The 22,418-nt window shown below is 38.6% G+C and overlaps 1 protein-coding gene across 1 annotated transcript in view; it reads right to left on the reverse strand.

The window, feature by feature from the left end:
* Positions 1-22,418, reverse strand: part of ME1 (malic enzyme 1) — a 152,878-nt gene that overhangs the window by 21,897 nt on the left and 108,563 nt on the right. The window contains exons 7-9 of the mRNA XM_021546100.4: positions 14,043-14,152; positions 4,139-4,236; positions 2,208-2,321 (exon numbers count right to left, since the gene is read on the reverse strand). Of these exons, the coding sequence (XP_021401775.3) occupies positions 2,208-2,321; positions 4,139-4,236; positions 14,043-14,152 (322 nt within the window). The remainder of the gene's footprint in view (positions 1-2,207; positions 2,322-4,138; positions 4,237-14,042; positions 14,153-22,418) is intronic.

Consider the following 22,418-nt stretch of genomic DNA (forward strand, 5'->3'; position numbering starts at 1 on the left):
CTTCAAGCCTTGCAGCATTTTTCTGCAATCAGCTAAAGCCAAAATAATTTCCTAAGTGGACCTAAATCACAGCATCCTTTATCAGGCCAGAAAAAGGAACCAGGAATAGTTTAATTATTTACTCACTGTATACATAACTTCCCAGCAGTTAAATCTCAGGCCTCTTGAGGCTTAAATTATTTTTTTTTTTTTTGAGGGAGGGTATTTTGCCAAGTTTTTCTTTTAACTTTTCAGTGGGGGAACATTTTGCTGCAGAAGAGAGCCAAGAGAAGACTTTTAGAGCCCTAGACCAAGGACACATTTCCTTATATCAGCCCAGGCCTTGCACTGACAGATGTCCCTCAAACACAACACAGCAGCAAGCACCCACCCATTCTCCAGCCCCTCAGGACAGCCAGATGGGAAAACTGGTGCTGCCAGGTCTTCCAGGAACACAAGCAATGACCTGGAATATGCACCATTGGTTCCCGCTGCTTGCATCAACATCTGGCCACAAATTGAGCCCTAATCTACCTCAGACAGCTGTTATGTCTGGCGATCACAAGTAGTTCACAAATATACTCCAGGCAGGACATGAAATTCAGTGGACTGCTTTTTGGACAAAACCCAAATTAAAGTTCCACCAAGAAGAATAAGCAGAGGAAAGGAACATCGATGCTGTGTGAGACACTGATTGGTTTTGGCACTGCTTGAGAGTGCAGAAGCTCAAAGGTGTTGAGGAAAGAATGCAGTCACCGAGTCACTAAAAATGTAGAACCTATGAAAGGAATGAGTCTCTGCTTACCAAGAGCAACAACCTGGATTCTCAGCTGACTGGCAAATTAGCAGTGAGAGGTGTGAAGAGACGGGGGCGAGAAACCAGGGAGGGACAAGAAATGAGAAAGGCTGGCTAACCACCTCAGCTGGATGGACATGCAGCAGAGACCTCTTTTACTGCTTCAGGGCTGTGAAGTTCCTACACTTCTGCCCCTGTTAGTTTGTTTCCTTAATCACTATGAGGTGACTTTAGTTCAATTGTATAATTTGATATGCCCAGTTTTTCTGGTTAAAGAAATGGTGCAACCCAAGGTCTCTTAGGCAACCTCAAGGTTTCTGCAGCCACAGACTACACAGGCCTTCAATTATGTTTGGACATAAAATCACTTAAAAATTATTAGATGAAAACCAAAAGGATTAAAAATACGCATTAAACAAACAAAGAAAGCACCGGGTGGGGGGGGGGGGGGTGGAAATCTGTATCCTAGATACCTGCATTCTTCTGTACCTTATCAGGCTACTTTTGTGCCTTCTGGCAAGGGATGACCAAGATGACCTTAGTAATACTTTCCCATCTCTATGTCTATGACTGTACTATTTTCCCTTTAACAGTATGAGGGAAAGGTGCTATGATGCTGTTCAATAAGCCAGCAGACACCACCTGCAGAATGCATCCTCCTGAGGCACAGTTGTTTGAACCACAAAAGACCTTTAATGTCAGAGCCAAAGAACACCGTGAAGTGTGGTACCAACAAGGATGACCACAAATACTGCAAACCGACCAGCAAGGTGAAAAAGCAAAGGCAACTGATCTCTCATCTATTTCCTTTAAGTAGCTCACAAACTATTAAATACATAACCACTTTTTAAAACACACCAGTTTCTTTATTCTGGCACATGGAATTCATACATTTCTTTATTTTGGCACGTGGAAGGAATGAGGTAAGGGTGACTGATGAAGTCTCTCAGCAGCTTCAAATTCTGACCAGTGTTGATAGCACTGCAGACCACAACATCTGCAACATGAGCTGTATCACTGGGCAGAGAAGCTTTATGCAATGCATCTCAGTTCTTGCCTGCTATCCTAGTAATGTGCCTATACATACACAGTCCAAGACTGTGCTAACAAATAATAGTCGCATTTAGATGGGAAATATTAAACCCCGAAGTGGAACATTTCTTTGCTTACATGTTTTTTAAAGAACTGCTGAAAAATTGTCTTCATTATGTGCTCATCCCTAATAGAAACAGAACAGGAACTCCAAGCATAATCATACCCCCCGCCAAGTAACATGACAGTCTGTCATTAATTTAATAAACTTTAGAAAAGAAAAACAATTTTCTATGCCAAGAGAGATATTGCAGTTGCTTTCACAAAGAATATATTCTTGTCTTTATCTACAGAATCAAGTAGTATCGTGATATTTAAAGTAATGACAAAATTGCATTACCTTTACGACTAATCCTTTCGAGTCAACCAACCAAATTCTTTTGGTAGCTGCATCTTTGCATAGCCCTTCTTTTTCCATAGCCATAAGAATGAGATTTGCTATCCCCAATGCAGCCTAAAGGAAAAAGAAAAGTAGAGTACAAAACAATAAATTAAAGAAATCCCCTGCTCACATGTCTCAATAACCTACTATTTTATAAAAGTTTTCTAATTTTAATAAACAAAAAATGGAATTGTCATTTTTTCATAAAATAAACCTAATGAACTGTAACTACCATTTGGTAATTAGAAACCATAATACAGAAGAAGAGCATAGATAAATATTAAATTATATAGATAAATTGTAGTACAGATAAGTCGTCAGATGACTCTTAGAGTGTGGGCAGCACAGTAAATGTTGAGGCTGGAAACTAGAAAATGCTAGAACTAACATTTATTCCACATAATGATAGTTCCAGCCCTGGAAGTGTGCCAGGTTGGATGGGGCTCTCAGCAACGTGGTCTAGTGGAACGTTCCCTGCCTATGACAGCAGGGGTCAAACTAGATGATCTTTAAGGTCCCTTCCAATCCAAACCATTCTATCAGTCTATGATATTCATCTCAGAATACATGAAATATTTTTTCTTCTTTGAATTTTTTGTAATTTAAACTAAAGGAAATAACATTCTGCATGCCAGAAAGTAAAACACAAGAGCTTTTGCTCTTATCTTTTTCTAAGATGTCCATCAGAAAGGTAAGCCTCCTTTTACCCACTATTCATGTGTTTTGTAACTCTAGACTTGGCTGTGCTCCCAGTCAAAGCAGGCGAAAGAAAAACTCACATATCAATTTTTTGCTGAAACGTTTTTCATTCTTACTGGATTTTATAATATTTCATCCAACAGATTAAATGCCATGCAGGTACAGATTGAAAACCAGGCAACAAAACCAGGCAACAAGCTGCTTAATATTTCTGATTACAGACCCATACATGTATTTTTTGGGGTTGGTTCTGTTTCTTGTTCTTTATCACTGATTTTCACTGAGAACCAAGTGAGATTTTCCTTTTTTTTTGTTAATAAATAAGTAGTTTTGTTAAAAAACAGTTTCTGCAGCAAGGGTGATAGCTACCATTACCTCTTTGCAGCAACAGCCACAGTAAAACTACTGACAAAAAAAAAATAAACATTATACCATGAATTCATCTGCTTGTTGAATGTGCAACAAAACCAGGGGAAAGAAACTCCAGAGAGATGGATAGTCTTGATGCAGTAAGGTGGTGTCATGGTAGATATGGATACAAGCCATTTTGAAAACTGCAGATATATCACCAAATATTTAATGAAATTAAAGAAGCCAGCATGGGGTTGTAGGCTTCATACAAGAGATGACAAGCCATACTGTAGGTAAGTATAGCTTGCACTTGTGTGTCAGCAGCTTGGAAATTAATACTGAAAAATTAGTATAAAAAATAGTGTGCATAAAGATCTTCACAAATGGATTACCTTAATGTGCAGAATACTGAAAAGCTATATTCAATGACAAAAAAAAAATCAAAGGGGCACTTCTTACTAAATAATGCTGACTCAGGTAAATACATTATATTTACTCTCTCCACTGTATTTCCTTATCTTTCAAAAAGTGGTTTGCTTAGTTATATCAAGAGCAGCTCAATAATTTAGAGCAGACGAGCTAAAACTGAAGTTCTATAAAGAGAGCAGATCTCCAAAAAATGTCTTATGAAAAACATGAGGCTTCACCAGATCATCACAGCTTTTCCTTTTTTTTACATTCTTCAAATGTAAATTTACATTTGCACTGAAAATCAACTTTCAGCAGATGTTAGTAATCATTCTAATTTAATTGTCTTGTTTACTGGACACATGTAACTCATGTGAAATATTAGTAAAAGTCATCATAGTACAACTTTCCCCATGTATAAAAATACCTACCTCTCCAGCTCCCTGGAACAACACTGTGTGATCTGACAATTTGTTCTTGGTGATACGCAGAGCTGCAAGAAGACCTGCAACAGCAACAGATGCAGTTCCTGAAATGAAAAAAAAAAAAAATCTGGTTATTCTTGAAACAATTACAAAACTTTACATTTTAAGTAATACCACAGCATCTTTTGTCTAAAAGATACACTTATAAAAGTTAAATGTAAGTGAGAATATCATCAGAGTAGCATTAAATAAAATAGATTGATTCTACGGATGGGTATAATGGCTAGGCCATTCAAACTCTTGTAAATATTCTAGTTACAACCTTTTTTAGAATGAAGGATGTGAGAGTCCAGGGAGAAGCATTTTGATGAAATCCAGACACTGAAAATAAAGTTACTGGTTTCATTCTTCAAAAAGATATACTTTAAGTACAGCAAAATACAAGGCTAAAATAAAACTTCCTTTCTCATGGGGAGGTTGTCAGAGTAGAATATCAAACTAAACGTTTGGAGAGAAGCTAAACTAGCTGAAAGAATAAGGCCACCTTATTTAAGACTTCAGCCCACTGTGACAGGAGTTTCAGTTTAGTATCTTCTAAAACATTGGAGATACCTTTTAAATCTATCTTTGAGTTATGCCACACAGAGAAACAGGCTAACATTTATTTTTATGATTTAGCCTGGGGAGATCTTTCTTCTCCAAATCAGAACACCACAAAACAAGACACCTGTCTTTGAATGGAGAAATTTTGGTCCTTATTGTGAGAAACAGCTATTAATAAAAAGTAGAGTAAAAAGACAATTCAAGCAGGCATCTAACTCAAACTTGTTCACAGTGGCAGAGTAAATCCAACCTCTGTGACTGCCGACATATCTTTGTCTAACTTGTTCTTTCAAATACTCTTATATCTCCTGAGCATGCTATTCCAGTGCTTAACTGCACTTTAGGTTGAAAATTTCAAACCTAACCATTTCTTTTCTTCCTCTTCTATTCCTTTTCTGCTTCTTATCTACTACTGGAAAGACTATTTTGCAAAAAGTAATTTATTACATTTGAAGACTAATGGTGTTCCAATCAGCTTTTCTTATCTGGAACAATACCAATTCTCTCACTCTTTCAGAAAGTTAAATTTTCTTAACTTGAACTGCTGCACCCAAATTGCTACACTGCACTGTAGGTGAATTGTCAGCACTGCTGAATCAAGCTTTCAGCCTCTGCTGTGCTCAAGAAATTGTATTTAGTCACCAGGTCCACATATCTGGCTCTTCTGAGCCAAAGACTGAAGGTGACTCCTTCTCCCCAACAAAGCCTACTGGAAGGGGAAGACTTTCTTTCATGTGTTTGTGACTTCATGCAACAACCTTATATTTTTCACAAATTATTATCATCACTAAAGCATAAGATGAACCCATAAAAAAAAAAAAAATCAGACTCTACTCCTGCAAGGAACTTGGATCCCATTAAGACATCCTGTAGACAGGAATGTAGCAGTGAGGCAGATAATACCTTCAGCAAAGTTTTGGTTTTAGAGGAGATTCTGAAGAATTAATTGCGGACAGCACTGATTTCTCTAGGACTGAAAAAGCTGTCCAGACACTAACAATTAGGTACTGAAAGTCAAACCATGGGTTTCAACAGTCTCTGAAGACTTATAATGGCTATCTGATTCAGAGAGCTGGACCACAGGCAGATGAACACAGGCCCTGCAATGTTCAGTCCAGAAATAAGAATCAAATTCTTCCTTCTCTGGGCAGCAGCTGTCACTGACTGACTCAAGGAAATCAAAGATGAGGCCATGAATTATTTTGAGAAGCCTGCAAGAACTTGCAAGAAGGAGATCTGCTGGCTCCTATAAGTCTGTTCCTGATCACCGCTGTCCTAACTGCAACTGCCTAAAAGCCACACAGTTGAGGGGAGAATTTACATTTTTCCTTCATAAAAAGGGTGAAATAGGTATGAGCAGCCTGACAAAAGCCTGACAGTTGCCCTCAATATACAGCTCCTCTAAATGTGCTATTCACAAGTCTATTTTCTCAGAAACAAGGTGAATTTTAAAGCTGAGATAGCAGTAATCCCCACATTCAACTCTATGAGATACTCAAAACAGGCATTCATAATGCAGGCACACAGATCATTGATTTTCAAATATATGTAGCTAAAACTACAGGACCTAAAAGAACAGAAGTAGTAAGAAGCCTGGTGCTGGGTAAACCTTTTATTCAATGACATCATTTGAGTATTGAAGGCTGGGCTTGAATCTGTGGTTTGTAGGTAGGATCATCTGAGTTTCAAGAATGGATACTTTTTCAAAAAAAAAAGGTAATGCTTAATAAAATTTAAGAACACATTTTAACGTTAAAAAGTCACTTTTGAAGTAAATCCACTTAAACAGCTAAAAAACATGTGTCTTCAGAATTATATTTGTTAAGTGCTTTTGATTATGACTTTTCACTTCAATCATCAGAAATACAGGACACCTTGTTCTCAGCCCACATAATGATTAGACCATACAAATTTGGCATTTTTTACTTCTTTAGTCATTTTTATGACTTGTTCTGTCCCTGATTTATAAATAAAAAATCTTAAAAATGGCTCCTCTGAGGCATGGCTTTGGGAACAATAACCATCAGGCTGAGACACTTCCACCCCACAGTCTCCAAGAACTAGCTTGTTTCTTTCCCAGATGAAATTAAGTCTTCCTCTGGCAAGTGCCAAGCTGGCAAAGACCAAAAATGGCAAAAAAGAGAAGTCAGAGTGTGCTCTCAGTTTCCCTTGGTACTCTACCAAACAATCCTCATAACTAGCAAGAAAAAAACCCCATGGTCTCGTTGGATGCCAAATTCTTTCTCCTATTTTATTTTACACAGCTGTGCTTGCAGAGGAGGAGGAGGAGGAGGAGGAGGAGGAGGGAGCATACATAACACAGCTTTTTTCTAGGACCATCATTCTGGTCTCCTGGAAAGGAAAGCTGAGCTAGAACACTTTAAGATCCTTGTTTTCCTTGAAGTTGTGGCCACCACAGCACCCTGTCCCCATCACAGGAGTTCTCAGAGAGCCATGAAAGCTGCTCTTCAAGCCGCTTTGTGGCGACAGAGTCAAAATGAAACACCAGAGATTTAGAACAAATGAGAATGCTGGGATACCACTTATCTTCATGGCTGATGTACTGTTGTTAAGCTTGTTAGCCAGAAAAATGGACTCCCATTAAGCATTACCAGTTGGGATATTTTTACAAACTTTGTCACTACATGATCTTCTGCTTTAAGGAAAAACAGAAGATATACGGAATATAAATAAAATCCTGCACTGAATATCAATAACATTTTGCATTGAATATTTGCATAGGGTGTTACCTGTATGTTGATTATGAGGGTGATTCAGAACAGAGGTTATAATAACGATAAAGGCTTAAATACGACATTTCTCTCAAATCACAGTTTGCACCGAATTGTTCTAATTCAGCCTTTTGACTCTAAAGAAATAGTACCCATTTTATTAGATTACTGAACCCACTGTCACTGCTGCTGGCAGCAGCTGTCATCACTCCTCGTCAGCAGCTTCCCTTACTCCTTCCCACTGAAAAGGGGCACCGGCAGCCTGAACAGCAGATCTATTTAACTGGAACTGCTCTGACTAACGCCATGACCTTAAATTTCACCCTGAATACTGGCTCGAGTTTTTGAAATGAATCAAAATGCAATTCACATTCATCTGCCAAGGCAGATGCAAACCACTTCTTGTGGACATCACGAGGCAGAAACAGGATTTTGTCACTTTTCTGACTGTCATCACTGTAGGAAGGGGTGAATTGGCTTGGCCAGAACACAGGTTAAATCCCTTCTGTGCAGGATAAAATAGACATTTCTCAAGGGTATGATTTTGAAAACCCATTCTATTCTCCACAGATTTCTAGAACATTAGTCAAAGCAAATTTAACAAAGGATATTTTCCTTAAAGCAGTTTCAACTGCTGCAACAGTAAACATTTCTTTATAGCTTTCTAGGCAGGTAAGTCATGTCTTGTATAAACACAATAGGTGTGAAACATCAAGGTACACTATTGTATACCAAGTCTTTGTTTTCTGTGCAAGATTCTTTAGGCTTGTTACAGTAAACTGCACAACTGAGCATGAATATGTTAACAGAAATCCACAGCCTTTTGGGGTTGACATACTATAAATGCTTGGGAGCACAGAGTACTTTTTCAGCAGATATAACTGAACAAAAAAAAAGAGAGAAAAAGCCCCAGAATGCTGGGAATGAGCACTTAATTTATACTGGATGAAATTCAAATTAAATTAGTGAGAAAGGACTTATTGCACTAAAGCCTTTGTTCATTATTTAAAGTTTCAAAAAATAAAACTTGTAATCAAATGTTAGTAGTTCCTTTATGTAATTTTAACTATCTCATTTTAAAAACTAGCAAACCATAAGAGAGATTTTCTGCAGCACAAAATTTCTGCAGCACAAAAATCTGAGATATTCATTCTGGACTAAAGGATTAGGAAGTGGTAAAAGTAAAACTCAAATTTCTCAATACAAAGCATTACAGAAATCACATGTTAACATTGCCAGCCACCCAAATAGCACTTCACAGAGTGCCAGGGAAAAAAATCCATTCCCATCTCCTACATTTACAGGGAAAAAGGGGAGTAAAAATTCTATGAAAAAGGTGAGATCTAAGTTGCTAGAGGCAAATGCTATAGCTGTGGGTAGTTGAAAAAGCCCCTCTTTGAACAGATGGGAGCTCCTTTTTCTTGCTCTTTCTCCTTTTTTCAAAGCTGTGTGTGCACACTGCCCGGCTCTGCAGCAGGCAGTGAAAAGAGGGGAAAGGCTGTAGGCAAGGAGGAATGTAGCTTGTCTAAAACACCAACCATTTGGCATATTTGGAAAAGGATACAGAGACCCAGCAGCACAGGCTGGCTGAAGCTGGGAGGGCATTTAGTGTGACTCCTTGCTGAAGCAAGCAGGGCCACCTGGAGCTGGCTGCCCTGAACATGGGAAAAATGGATTTCTTTTTTAAGCCCATAATGAGGAAAAAAAAAAGAAACAGAGGAATACTTGTACATACACATGCTTGTGTATCCACATGGAAAATTATACAAAAGCTACAGTAGGGTATTTACTTGAAAACATACTGATTTCAATGTAAATTTACCACTGAGTAACAAAGAGGTGATATCCTGAATATACCGAAAGAAAAGTATACTTCACATAACCCTACAGCATATGTCTTAATAGGATTTTTAAAAAATTATTTTATTTAAAAAATTATTTCATTTTTAAAATCTCAGCATGTTTCACTTGAAAGCCAATGTCTCTGAAAGTAAAGCACATGTCTATGAAAGAAGTTTTCTACAGTTTGCATATCTTATCAGAATTTGAGATATAAATACCTGAGCTATTACATGTCATTCCACTCTGCATTTTTCAAAATCTTGGTCAGAGAAAGAATTGGAAGCTCCACGCCCACCACAGCCATAACAACAAATCCAAAATCTTCTCTACAATTTGATTTCAAGAACTGAAATTTCCAGGTACCAAATGTATAAATTTTTATATTAATGTTAAAATAATAGAGTCTTAAAAAGGACAATGTTTGTAACACAGAAATTCTGATTTCTGAGAATGGCACTGATTTAACATTGAATTGGTCACAACATAACTTCCAGGTATAATTTTCCTGGTTATTCAAATGGCAGTCAGCTGAACACTCAACATATATTTAAAATAAAATGTAAAATGAAATAATTATATTAAGTTACATGTGGTCTACATTTTTTACTTTACGTCTCTTTCTTTTCATAAAATGTTGATGCAATCAAACAACACAGCTGTTCAAAACGAATGACATCTAAGGTCATGATGGATACCGCAGTTAATTCCAATCCAGTGCAATCTCTCCATGTAAATATTTTTATTGGCATAAAATACAGGCCCTGTATCCATTATGGGGGAAAGCACTGCAATTGTGGGCACAGTGAAGTTACAAGAACTGTAACTCCAGCATTACAGAGCAGAGAAGCACTTATTTTACATAGATTGTCTTATACTACAGAAGTTTGTCATTATCAGTTGAGGCAATTCTTAAGTACAGAAGGGGAAAACGATCAAAACAATTCCAATAATTGAAATAATTCACCAACATAGAGGCAGCAAGGCTAGAGAAATTTATGCCATTATATGAAATGTATCCATGTCAAGAGTGACTGCAACAAGCAACCACAAGGTACACCATGTGCACCACAGGAAAAATGCACATCTATTAAGACATGCAAACTGACTGTGCCCAAGTAGCAAAAACTCCTTCAACAGACTCACCAAAGTCAAAATGGGTGTGGAAAGGGAGCACTACGGCACCCTGGGTTTGCAAGGGGCAGGAAGGTGTGGCCCAACCAATCCCATGCACAAGCAGGCTTTCAGCACTGCGTTGTGCCTAGGACTTTGGTTTTAGCAGATCTTAAGAGACTTGTTCAACCTCCCTGCAGCAGGCAAGGGAACTGGTTCGTTTCTTTAAGGAAATTTTTAAACTGTGAATCCCAGCCTGCTTCCTTTGAGGGCGGTCACACAGAGAACATCTCTCATCCTGAGAAACAGATTTGTTTGGCAACACAGGCCCCATGGGTCCATTCCCAGGCAGAAGTTGGAAAGAAAAAAAACATCCCATATCATATCTTTTAGAAAATTCCACCCATTTCTTATGACATCTCCTTCCTAAATATATTGGAGATGAGCACAGCTAGCAATCTGACCTAATTCAGGAATTTCTAAATGTTGTGAAGTTTGACATTACAAAATTAATTCGTATTTCTCCCATATGGGAAATTATGATCAAACCCCTCTCAGTTTTGGAAAAGTTTCTCTAATAGTTAAAACCAGATAAAAGTATTTGTTTTAAGTAAAAGCTTTCTCTGATTTTAATTTCCAATAATCTGTCTCAGTATTTCAGAGAGAGAGGAAAAAAAAACATCAAGCTGATTTGTGGTTAGAAAAAAAACAGATGGAATCCAAGGGAAAAAGTGAATATTTTCTCCCTAAGGAAACATTGCTATTGTGTTTGTAAAAAGATATTTTGAAAATACAAATATGGATAAATTATTGTAATTTTAGAGGGAAGAAATTAATCACCTATCCAAAGCCAAAGAGGTTTTCTAATATGCTAAAGTATTAATAATTTTATTATTATTCATTTATAATAATTTTATTATTATTCATTTGGTCAGAATCCTGTTCACCTTTGCTCTCAATTCATTGTATACAGAGAGGTAATATAGAAAAAGTTACAAAGCTTTCTCCAGTGTAAAGGATGTGACCATACTGTAGCAGGGATTGAGACTGTTTCCAGAAATTCTTAAATATGTTTACAGGTGATCCTTAATGGCCAATCTTTAGTGGTTTTCTGTGATCAGTGTTTTGGCAGACTTTTTCCAAATGTTCTGCAATCATCAGTTAGGGCCAGGCTGACCTGTAAATAGCTGTGAGCTAAGAGAGGGCAACTGCATTTGTCCAAGTCAGTACTTGCAGATAGGTACATGCAGCTTGTCATGTATTCTTTATCTATTTTAGTGTCTGTCAGAAAACAGGATCATATATTAGGGTATTTTTTAGACTTGAGATACTAAAAGGTCCTCATTGCATCACTAAGATATATAGGGATCCTTTCTCTGAATATCTTATATAGAGAAAGAAATCCTCAAGCCTTTCTATGAAAGATATTAAACTTTTCTTTTGATCTTAAAGTATCTTTCTCTTAAAAAATATTAGTACTAGAAGAAACTGTGCTTAAAATACCATGTAAGCACTATCTTCAGAAGATGATGGCAAATTAGATGCAGTGTTATGTTTCTTTGCTTTTATTGGCCTGGCACTACTTGTCATCTTCTGCTGTGGAAAATACAACTTGCATATAGAGAAGCCACTCTTTCAAGTAGTCTGGAAAAAGTCATGCTATTTATAATCTGAAAATCTCAAAGGATTGATAAAGAAGTTAGCACCATCCATTATCATTATAGTTGCTAGGTGAAAGATCCTTAGGGTTTATAAAGTTGGAAGAGGAAGGGTGATGAAAGATCAATGGGCTGTTATTCTACTTCCACATTACAGGAGAAGATGACATGTTATTAAAAAAAAAAAAAGTTACCGAAGGTAACTCTGCAGATATGATGACAAATGACAGAGACCAGAAATAAATGCATCCACTTTCACCACTTGGGAGCTACACAAATATTAAGGATGGAGATCACCCAAAAGTCACAGGCATTGTTTGTGAAAATATCAAAGGCCCTAAAAGCACAAATTAGATTTCAGAAAATGAATAAATTAAAAGACTGCAAATGGCTGCACTTCTAAGGAAGGCCAATAGCTGCTACAGCAGCTGAGACAAAAGCCAAAGGGATACATTCCAACACTTCTGAACATCAAGACACCTCCTTGCAATGTGCAGGAGAGAGAATGAAGTGATTTGAAAATGCAAACACACAAAAGGCCTTGTCAAGTAAGTTTACCCATAGTTGGTACACTTTTGCTGAAAAATTCCCATTTCTCTGAAACCACATTCTACTTGAGTCTCTTTCTGATTTGGATTAAGGACCTTCATCCTGCAAGGAAAGGGAATTCCCTGTGGGAACTGGACCTCTAAACAACCAGGGAAATGTCCAGATGCAGTTTGGCCTCCTATAATGAAGTGCTGTAGCCATGACTACACTCAGACCCTCCAGGGTAGGAAGCACCATGCTTCTTACAAATGGAAATGACATTTTGTAATTAGTTTATTTCCCATCTGGGAGGTTGTCCTCCATAATCTGTTTCAGATGCAGAAGCAGAATTCAGCCAGGCTTATAACAGGAACACAGTTCATGTGGATAGTCAAGTCCCTAACACCAGAAAGACAAGGGCTAGTTGAATCCACTGCCATGCACTGAGTCACTGAAATATGACCTAGGTCCCAAGCATGACTCTAAAGACTTCTGGAAAATTCCAGCTCCTAATAGTTGGTTTGAAGTGTCACTGAAAGCCATGAGAAATGAAAACAGGTTAACTTCCATTTTTGACCTCATATACCCAAGGAAGCATGAGGGATAAGAGGCAGCTGGAAACTGAGCGCCCTCTCTGGGTTACTCTCTCATCTGACTAGCAGCTCATCTGACTCCAGACTCCTCTCAAGGATGGGAGCCAGTGCCCTAGAGGAAGTTATACACTTACTTCCCTAGAGAAAGTTATTTTCCAGTGCTCTCTTCCTGAGCAGATATAAGGCAACCCGAGTAGTAGCATACACCACTTCAGCCCTACTTGCCAGTCTTCTCAGGAGGGAGGGACAAGATGCCTGTTTAAATTGAGCACTGGGAAATCCCCCTTGTTGACATTTCCCACCCTAGATATTTTCCTTTTTCCAGCTGCCACAAATTATTCAGATGGGAAAAAAAGAGTCAAGGGAATAATTTCTGTCTAAAACTGAGACTGTGAGGAAAATTGCATGAATATTTAACTGAGTTGTTAGATTAAGAACTGAAATACAGTTTGACATTTATCAATCCAGTTGCACGGACGAATAGTGAAGCAGTGGTCACTGAAGTGGCAAAAAACCAAGAACGTATAGCCAGGTTTGAGCTTTGACATTTGCTCAAAGAAGTCAGTAATTTATATGGGGAAAGCCATTCACATACTAAACTATTAAAAAAAATCCAAACCTGAAGAATGAACATCTAAATGAAGTATGAGGTGTAAATCAGAAGTGAAAGGTTAAGAGCAAATGCAGCTCATCAAAAATCCATACTGAGAAATCCCAAGGCAAAATGTGACCTGTATATCTATAAATACCACAATAAAGTTGATAGATTTTTTTCTCCTCTGGAAATTAAGACTTATTTTTCTAGCTTGTGGGAACAGGGAAGAGAAGAGAAAAAGTTTGTTACCTTGAATGTCATCATTGAAAGTGCAATACTTGTTACGGTACTTATGCAGGAGGCGGAATGCATTGGCATTAGCAAAATCCTCAAACTGAATGAGGCAGTTCATTCCATATCTAGAAAAACAAGAAAATATGCATTATGTTAGAAGAGTTTCAAAATTATACATTTAAGTGCTAGTAACATTTGTGGTCAGATTTTGAATGCAAGTATAATGTGAATCATACAACTCTCAAGATGTTTCTGTTATATTCGTTATGTTTACATTCATACAGATTATTTAGAAGGCATAATCATACTACTAATAGTATTTACTCAGTTCTAAGTTATGAATAGAAGATCAATGGAAAAGGCCTTCAACCTCTGCAGACATCTCAACAGAAGTTTCCACTGAGCAATTACCTAGTAAACAAATAAACCCACCCTATAATTCTGTGGTTGTATTTTTTTTTTAATATGGAAACTCAAGACTCCTGGCACTAGATTTGTATGTCAATACCTACCCAAGTAAACAATTACCCTGCTGTTCCAGTAAGGTTAGTCCTAAAATGAAAGTTAGTAAGAAGTTAAATTAAATTAATATTATAGATCACTATAGATCATAGAATGGTTTGGATTGGGAGGGACCTTAATGATCATCTTGTTCAAATTCCCTGCCACGGGCAGGGACATATTCCACAAGATCAGGTTTCTCAGACCTTCATCCAACCTCACCTTGAACACATCCAGGGACAGGGCATCCACAGCTTCTCTGGGTGACCTGTTCCAGTGCCTCACCACTCTCAGAGTAATGAATTTCTTCCCAGTATAAAACCTATTCCTACTTTCAGTCTGAAGCCGTTCCTCCTTGTCCTGTCACTACATGCTCTTGTGAATATCGCCCAGTCTTTATATATATTTTTAGTAGTACCGTCTCTGGATTCTTTGCATACCAGTCACCAGTATGGCATTTTCAATTACTTTCTTACAACACAAGCAAAAAAAAGCCCACAAAGCAATGAAAATATATCTACAAAAACTACATAAACACTGGAGTCAAGCTCACAGACATTTATTTGCAGAGGGCACGATCTCAGCAGCACACATCCTGATTGAGCTAAAGGAGGCTTTCCTTATTTGCTAACAGCACAAATCCATGAGAGACAAACGAGCTCTCAATTCATGCTTCGTCCAGAAAAGTAATACATACATATAGTGAGCAGTTCAGTGTAAATACATTGAGTTTTTCTTTAAACTATATGTGTTTGGCAACTACATTAAGCAAAGCTATCGGTATTTAAAAAAAAAAAAGACAAAAATTCCTGTGACTAAACTCATTTCCATGGAAAACACATATTTACAGCCATATTACAATTAGCCAAATCTATGGGGATTCCACTGGCAGGAATGGTAATCCTTGCTGAAAATAAATACATCTTCAGGTTTGATGGAAAAACCTGGACTTCTTCAGCAGCATAATGACAGGCAACTGCTTAAAAGAAAATTTGGCAAGTCCAGTACTGCAAATCACAACTGAGTTCAAATAAAAAACTAGAGTTAATTTCTAATTAATTTAAATTTCTAACCTGCTTCAGTTTCTGACATAAATTTCTGTGACTCCATAAGGGTCCAGCAGTTGACCGTTGCATAATAGTATGAAACTAATGGGATTATCACTCTGGAATCCTGGAGCTTGGTTATATGTATTTCTTGGATGCCATTAGGCTGGTCTGTTTCTTTATTTTACTATATATAACATTCCATTTTCTCATCTGCATTTTATTTTTCTGTTTTCATATCCATTATCTTCATAGACAAAGATGAAAACTCCCTGTGAGTTATATTAAAAGAGTGCCACTGTAGAAAATAATCATCCTACACTGGACACATTATCCATATTAATTATCTGAGCCAGATATTGTGGCTGTTTAATTAAAATGGAAAAAATGCAGGCAGTCTAACCCTGGGCCTCTGAGATAATGGTATTATAGCAGAAAAATTTCTAAGCAGCATTCTTCTGCATTGCACATGTAACACCTGACATCCAGGTAAAAACCTGAGACTTCAGTGCTGCACACAACTAGCAGTACCTCATAAGACTTGTGAATTTTTAGGTCTATGTTCTCAAAAAAGTCTAATCAAATCCAGTGGCTGGCCACCCTTGAGAGACAAGAAAATGATGCACTGTTTCTCTGCTTGGAGTATTCTTGCTCTCAAAACCACTAACAGATGAGACATACACATGAGGTAATACAAAATGGTTAATAACAGGCATTCCAGAAAATGCCTTAGCAATAAGGAATTGACTACAAAGATGCCACACAGTTCTGGAAGTGGTGACCATACCAAAAGAGCCACCAATTCTTCTATGACTCCCACATCTTACTATCGCAATCACTTAAAGCAGAAAGTTGAGCCAAAACCTAAACCAATACTTCCCTTCCTGTATCACTCTGCAATAACCTTCCACCCTTCTCATACTCTGATGAACAGTTTTAGTTTTAATGGCTTCTGCACTATAAAGAGTAACTGCTTGAATCAACCCTCATGGAAGCAGAACGTGCCCTCTCTGCACCTGACAGCAGCCTGCTGTCACTGCAGATTTTTGGCTTGGATCTGCACCTCTTTACAGGTGGGTAGGGAACACAAATGATTGTGAGAAGAGAAGGGAAACAAGCACTTTGGTGCTTGTCCATGTGCAGTCATCAAACCCTGCTGTGCCTTTCAAGCCACTCAAATTCCAGCAACTGTGGGCCACTACAGTTCTGTGAGTCATACTGTCTTTCAAACATTATGAAAAAAGAAAACAAAGCCTGCAGCTACCCTAAAATGTGACTATCTTAACATCTTCCACCAATACTAGATGTAGCACAGACTGACCTCAATGCTCACTGAGTTTATCTGATGATATACAGAGTGCCTGATGAGGCAGGTCCAGACACCAGTAATAGATGTGCTACAAACAAAATCATCACGTTTAAAACCACCATTCAGTGACTGTGGTTGACTACTAAAAGGCAGCATGTTAAAAGACAGCAACTTTAGCTATGTTAAAAAGATTAGGAGACAAAATTAAAATAAATTGTCAGGACAGAAAACTCTCTTAGAGGCTACTTTTATTTTAAAAGTAGTAAACTACCTATTTAATATGATCGTGTGAAAGAACAGAGTGCACTGCTTTTTTAAGTAGCTAAACTTCATAGTCATACACCTTAGGACACCTCTTTGAAATTTGAAGATTTGTAGACCTCCAACATAAACAAAAACTATCTTATTTTAAATATGTCACCAGCAGCAGAGTTCCTGAAGAAAGTAGACATTTCCTTCAGTTACAATGCTGTACAAATGGGGGTGGGAGTGTTGATCTGCAGAAAGGCTCTGCAGAGTGATTTGGATGGGCTGGATCAACGAGCCAACACAGCAGTATGCAGTTCAACAAGATCAAGCGCCATGTTCTGCACTTAGGTCGCAACAACTCCATTCAAGGCTACAGGCTGGGGGAAAAGCAGCTGGAAAGCTGCTTAGCAGAAAAAAATATGGGGACTCCAGATGACAGTGGCTGAACATGAGCCAGCATGTGCTCAGGTGGCCAGGAAGGCCGATAGCATCCTGGTTTGTATCAGCTATTGTGGCCAGCAGGATCAGGACAGTGATTGTTTCCCTGTGCTTGGCACTGGTGGGGCTGCACCTCAAGTGCTGTGTCCAGTTCTGAGCTCCTCAAGTCAGGAAGGACATTGAGGTGCTGGAGCAAGTCCAGAGAAGGGCAGTGAAATTGGTGGAGAAACTGGAACACAACTCTTGTGAGGAGCAATTGAGGGAGCTGGGGTTCTTTAGCCTGGAGAAAGGAGACTCATGGGTGACCTTAACACTCTCTACAACCAGCCACAAGAAAGTTGTAGCCAGGCTGAGGTCAGCCTCTTCTCACAACCAAACAATGACAGGATAAGAGGACACAGTCTCAAGCTGCACCAGGGGAGGTTTCGGTTGGACATTTGGAGGATTTTTTCACAGGAGTGATTAGACACTGGAATGGGGTGCCCAGTGAGGTGGTGGAATGAACATCCCTGGTGCTGTTTAAGGAGAGACTCACCATCCCTAGAGGTGTTTAGTGCCATGGTCTAATTGATGTGGTGTTGTCTGATCATAGGTTGGACTTGATGATCTCAGAGGTCTTTTCCAACCTGACTCAGTGATATGAATCACATAAAACATATGTGATTCAAGCCTAATGGCTTGCTCAAACCAGATCCTGCTATCACTGCTTTTGACCCAGGGTTACACAGGGGATAACTGGGGATATGGAGGAACATGTAGTCAACATGAATGTTCATACTGAAAGGTGGTACAAGTAAATGGAAGAAAGAACCTATCCACTGGGAAACAACTGTCTTAACCAGAAGAAATTATGAGATCGAATTCTACACTGCTAAAACTAAAAAACACACAAAAAAACCCAAACAAACAAACAAACAAACAAAAAAACTAAACTAAAAAAAAAAACTAAAAAAACCCTAAAAAAAAAAAATCTTGTGGACATTACTCCTCAGTGTGCAACCATAACAAATGCACTAATGCTAATGAATTCTTTAATATTTTTGTGCTCTGATAGCAATAGCTTGGCTTGAGTCCCGCCTAGGACTGATGGACTTTTGCAGGCAAGTGTTTTGTTGCTGTGAATTCCTCTCTTCTGTCTGTTAAGGATGTGTCACTGCAGTAGCTGATTAAACAAATATAAATTATCTCTAGAAAGTGATAATCCAGATCACTGTTTCCCCTTGTAAATCCTGTTTTGTCACCCACGCCTTTCTCTGTACTTGGATTTTAGATTCCTGCTCCAAGTCACACAGGCAGTCTGAATCAGGATCCAATTGGAAAGAAGTTCAAAGCCATATTTCCTTTGTTTTGTTATGAAGAGAAAATGCAGACAAAAGGTGGCAAGCATGCAACATCATATTTGTCATCAAGTATGGGAGGCAAATGCTGGACAATGGATTAAAACGAACCATCCCACTGAATAACATGGTTGCCAAAAAACGTCTCCAGTTCTTTTCCCAATTTACAACATATTTTTGTGACAGTCTTAGCTAAGTTTCCCCCATTTATAGGTAAATTTATATTCAGTTGTCTATGACAACAACGTTAATGTTCCAAATAATTCTGTGGAGTTCATGTAACAGGATGGAGAAAAATGTCTACAGCTCTATAACCATCCCAAATATACAGCTCAAGTATTTTGGCAACTCAGTGCTCTTAAGACCTCAACAGGGAAAACCCTCAAGAATCTGGCTTTTGGTGACAGTGGGAGCTATAAAAGTTTGGGCATAATTTTGAATTCAAACCATATGATCAGTAAAATCCATGCTTATTTCTACAGCTAAGAAGGTTTTCTGGATGTATATTTGGATCATTTGTTCTTATTGCCAGCCATTGTTTTGGAAACCTTCCTAATGGAACAAGTGGTTGCTTTTTAGATTTTTAGAGCTTCCAAACTCCTATTTGACTACTTTTTTAATATGTGTTCATACATGCCTGGAACTTAAAAAACCTTAGAAACCATCAGAATTGGTTGCTGCCCCCCATTCCTAAGAAGGAGCAAACCAAAATGATACAACACTGGCGCTGTGCTCCTTGCCTTGTGCGTCATGCAGCTGCCCTTCCAGCTAGAACCATTTATAGTGCACCACGACAATGCGGAAATTATCTCCTTCCTCCCCACTCCAAATGCTGTAAGATTGCTCATTACCATCTATCCACTGTTCAAAACAGATTTAAAGCATAAAGAACACTGCTACAAACTCCTCTTTGTGCCAGGGTTTTTCCTGGATGCCTTCCTGCCCTCCCTTCTAACAGGACCAGAGTGCCTTCTCCTCCTCCTCTCCTTCGAGGTATCTTTATTTCACAAGGCAATGAAACTGCTGCAATGAGGTCATCCATCCATGCCAGCTGCTCTTCCACTACAACTGAAACCCACTGCTTAAATTCAGTGCAATTGAACGAGGGGGTTAGAGTTTTGCACAATTAATACTACACGTATATTCTATGGAAAAGGTGGCCCAAATAAGATACCCTCCAGCAAGCACCCCAGCCCCACTGAAGCAGATGGTACTACTCATGCTGCCTCTCCAACAGCCTGATGTGCTGCAGCTGCACAGGATGAAAATCTGTCCAAGGTGCACTGAGCTCCAGCCAGTTCTACAATGCAAATACCTTTCTAGAAGAGGTATCATTAAATTACAAATAACTTTTTCTGTCCTGAATTGGACCAGCAAGTCAGACAGGACATTCTTCACAGGAAGAGATTTTCTAGAGAACTTAATAGAAACTGTCAGCATTCTCTGCTTTCCACATGAAGAACTCTGCTTAAAATTCCTTTTTATTCCCCTGTAGGCAAGCACTGGTTTTATTTTAGCTACAGAAAGCAAGCACTTGCATAGGGCTGTTTTTCATAGCCATTTTCTGTTTCCAAACCAATCCTTTCCTCAATGAGCTCAGTCCATATCCAAAGTAGGCACGGAGATGTGGGAGATGGCAGCATTTAGCACCCACCCCAGTGCGAGCAGCAGACCCTTTCTTCATTCATTTTCTCTTAAGGAAATAAAATTCTACTAAAGGTTTCCATATTACTGTTCCCTGGCACAACCACAGTGCTCTGGCATTCTACCAGTGCTTCTAACACTCTTCTGCTTGCTCCTTCCCTGTCCTGAACAGATGTGGTATTCATTTCCATGGCCTTTCTATCCCAGGAGTACTGAGGAGAATGGGCTGGAGATGACTCATAACTGTCTCCCTTTTTTCCCCCCACAACCAACAGCACTGCTCCAGGTGTGGATTTCATAGCCCTGGGAATAAAAAGGCTTAGGAACAGAGCAGTGCTCATTTAGGAAGGCCTTGAGGGTGGTGGTCCTAGACGTTGCTGTTCATAAGCAGAGGAGCAAAACCAGATTCTCTGCCCACAGTCATGCTCTATGTACATAATGGGATTCTCTTAAGACAAAAGGTAATTAAATCATTAACTTGCTACAAGAAAAGGATGGTTGCTGTTTTTAACCTAATTTGTCATCAGCCATTTGTGTGGTTGCATCACACTGTAGCAGGGACTACTTGCTCTTTAAATTGAAGTCTTTCGAAGTCCATCCTACTAAGACAACAAATTGACAACAGTTCTAAACACACCCACTCTAAGTTTTTGTGCATTTTCAAAGTGCTGTTGAAGGATTAATATGGATGCTCACTAGTAAACCTGAACTAGATTTCTTCTGCTTCAATACCTGATTAACTCCTAAATGTCTTAGGATTGTAATATATAAAGGCAGCAAAAGAAGTAAGTTAACACATTGCAAAATTTTATTTATTCTTGTTGCAAACCTATTTCTTTTTTATTTTTTGATTTTGATATTTGTTCTAAAGTATAGCACACAGCAATGTTGTCAGGAACTGGGCTTGATCGTAACTTGGATGTTTCCAGTTCACATCTATAGACCTTTTGTAACTGAATTAGAGAGGGTGGTGTGAATGAAGTATGAAAGGAAATGTGTGTACTACTGGAAGCAGCAGCAAAACAGAGCTGAAAACAGTGACACACAAAGGTAACAAAAAAGCCGACTGAAGCAAAATTTAAAATGTCTCATATACAGCAAGATAAGCAGGACTGAGCTCTAGTAAGTCCAGAGCAAAGACACCTGCACCTTGGAAACAGCCACAATCCCTACCACAGCACATCGCCTATGCCACTCTTTATCCTACAGGCAAAGGAGGAAGTCACATTGCAATCTGAAGGAATTCAACATGAGGACATACAGACACAAAAAAATTTATGAAGGCTGAAGTAAGAAATACCCTGAGGCAAAATAAGCATGCCAGAACAGCTGCTGGATCTTAAAGGCATGGAAGACCTGTATAAAATCAAATCTATCACCACTTATCACAAGAAGCCCAGAGAAAGCATTGAGGGTGTGACAACCAGGGCACTTTTGCCTTCAGTGTTACACATGAGCAACCCTGGTCAGACCATATAAACACAAACATGCTGATGCTTTGAATATGTAGGTATGAGTCTGATTAATAAAATCAACTTTTTTGATATTAAACTTTTTTGAGTACTCTTAACACTCGCTCTTCCATAAGAACTTTCACTGAGTGCTGTCAAATCAATTTCCTATGGTGGATTGTGTCATGCCTCCTCCTCTCTGTGAGACAGTCCTCTCAGCAGGAAGGTGGACAGATGACACAGTACTGAGATAAAGCATAATACACATTATACAAATAAATTACACTCTTGAAAGTTCACAAAGTCAGACGTGAGCCAAACTCTTTGACTCAGTTCTTGACATACCCAAACATCAGCCCCAGCAGACCAGATCACCGCCATGAAAAAATACACCACAAACTTCCACAAATGCAGAG

Source organism: Lonchura striata, chromosome 3, assembly GCF_050655825.1.
Source record: "Lonchura striata isolate lonStrDom1 chromosome 3, ASM5065582v1, whole genome shotgun sequence".
NCBI classification, from domain to species: domain Eukaryota; kingdom Metazoa; phylum Chordata; class Aves; order Passeriformes; family Estrildidae; genus Lonchura; species Lonchura striata.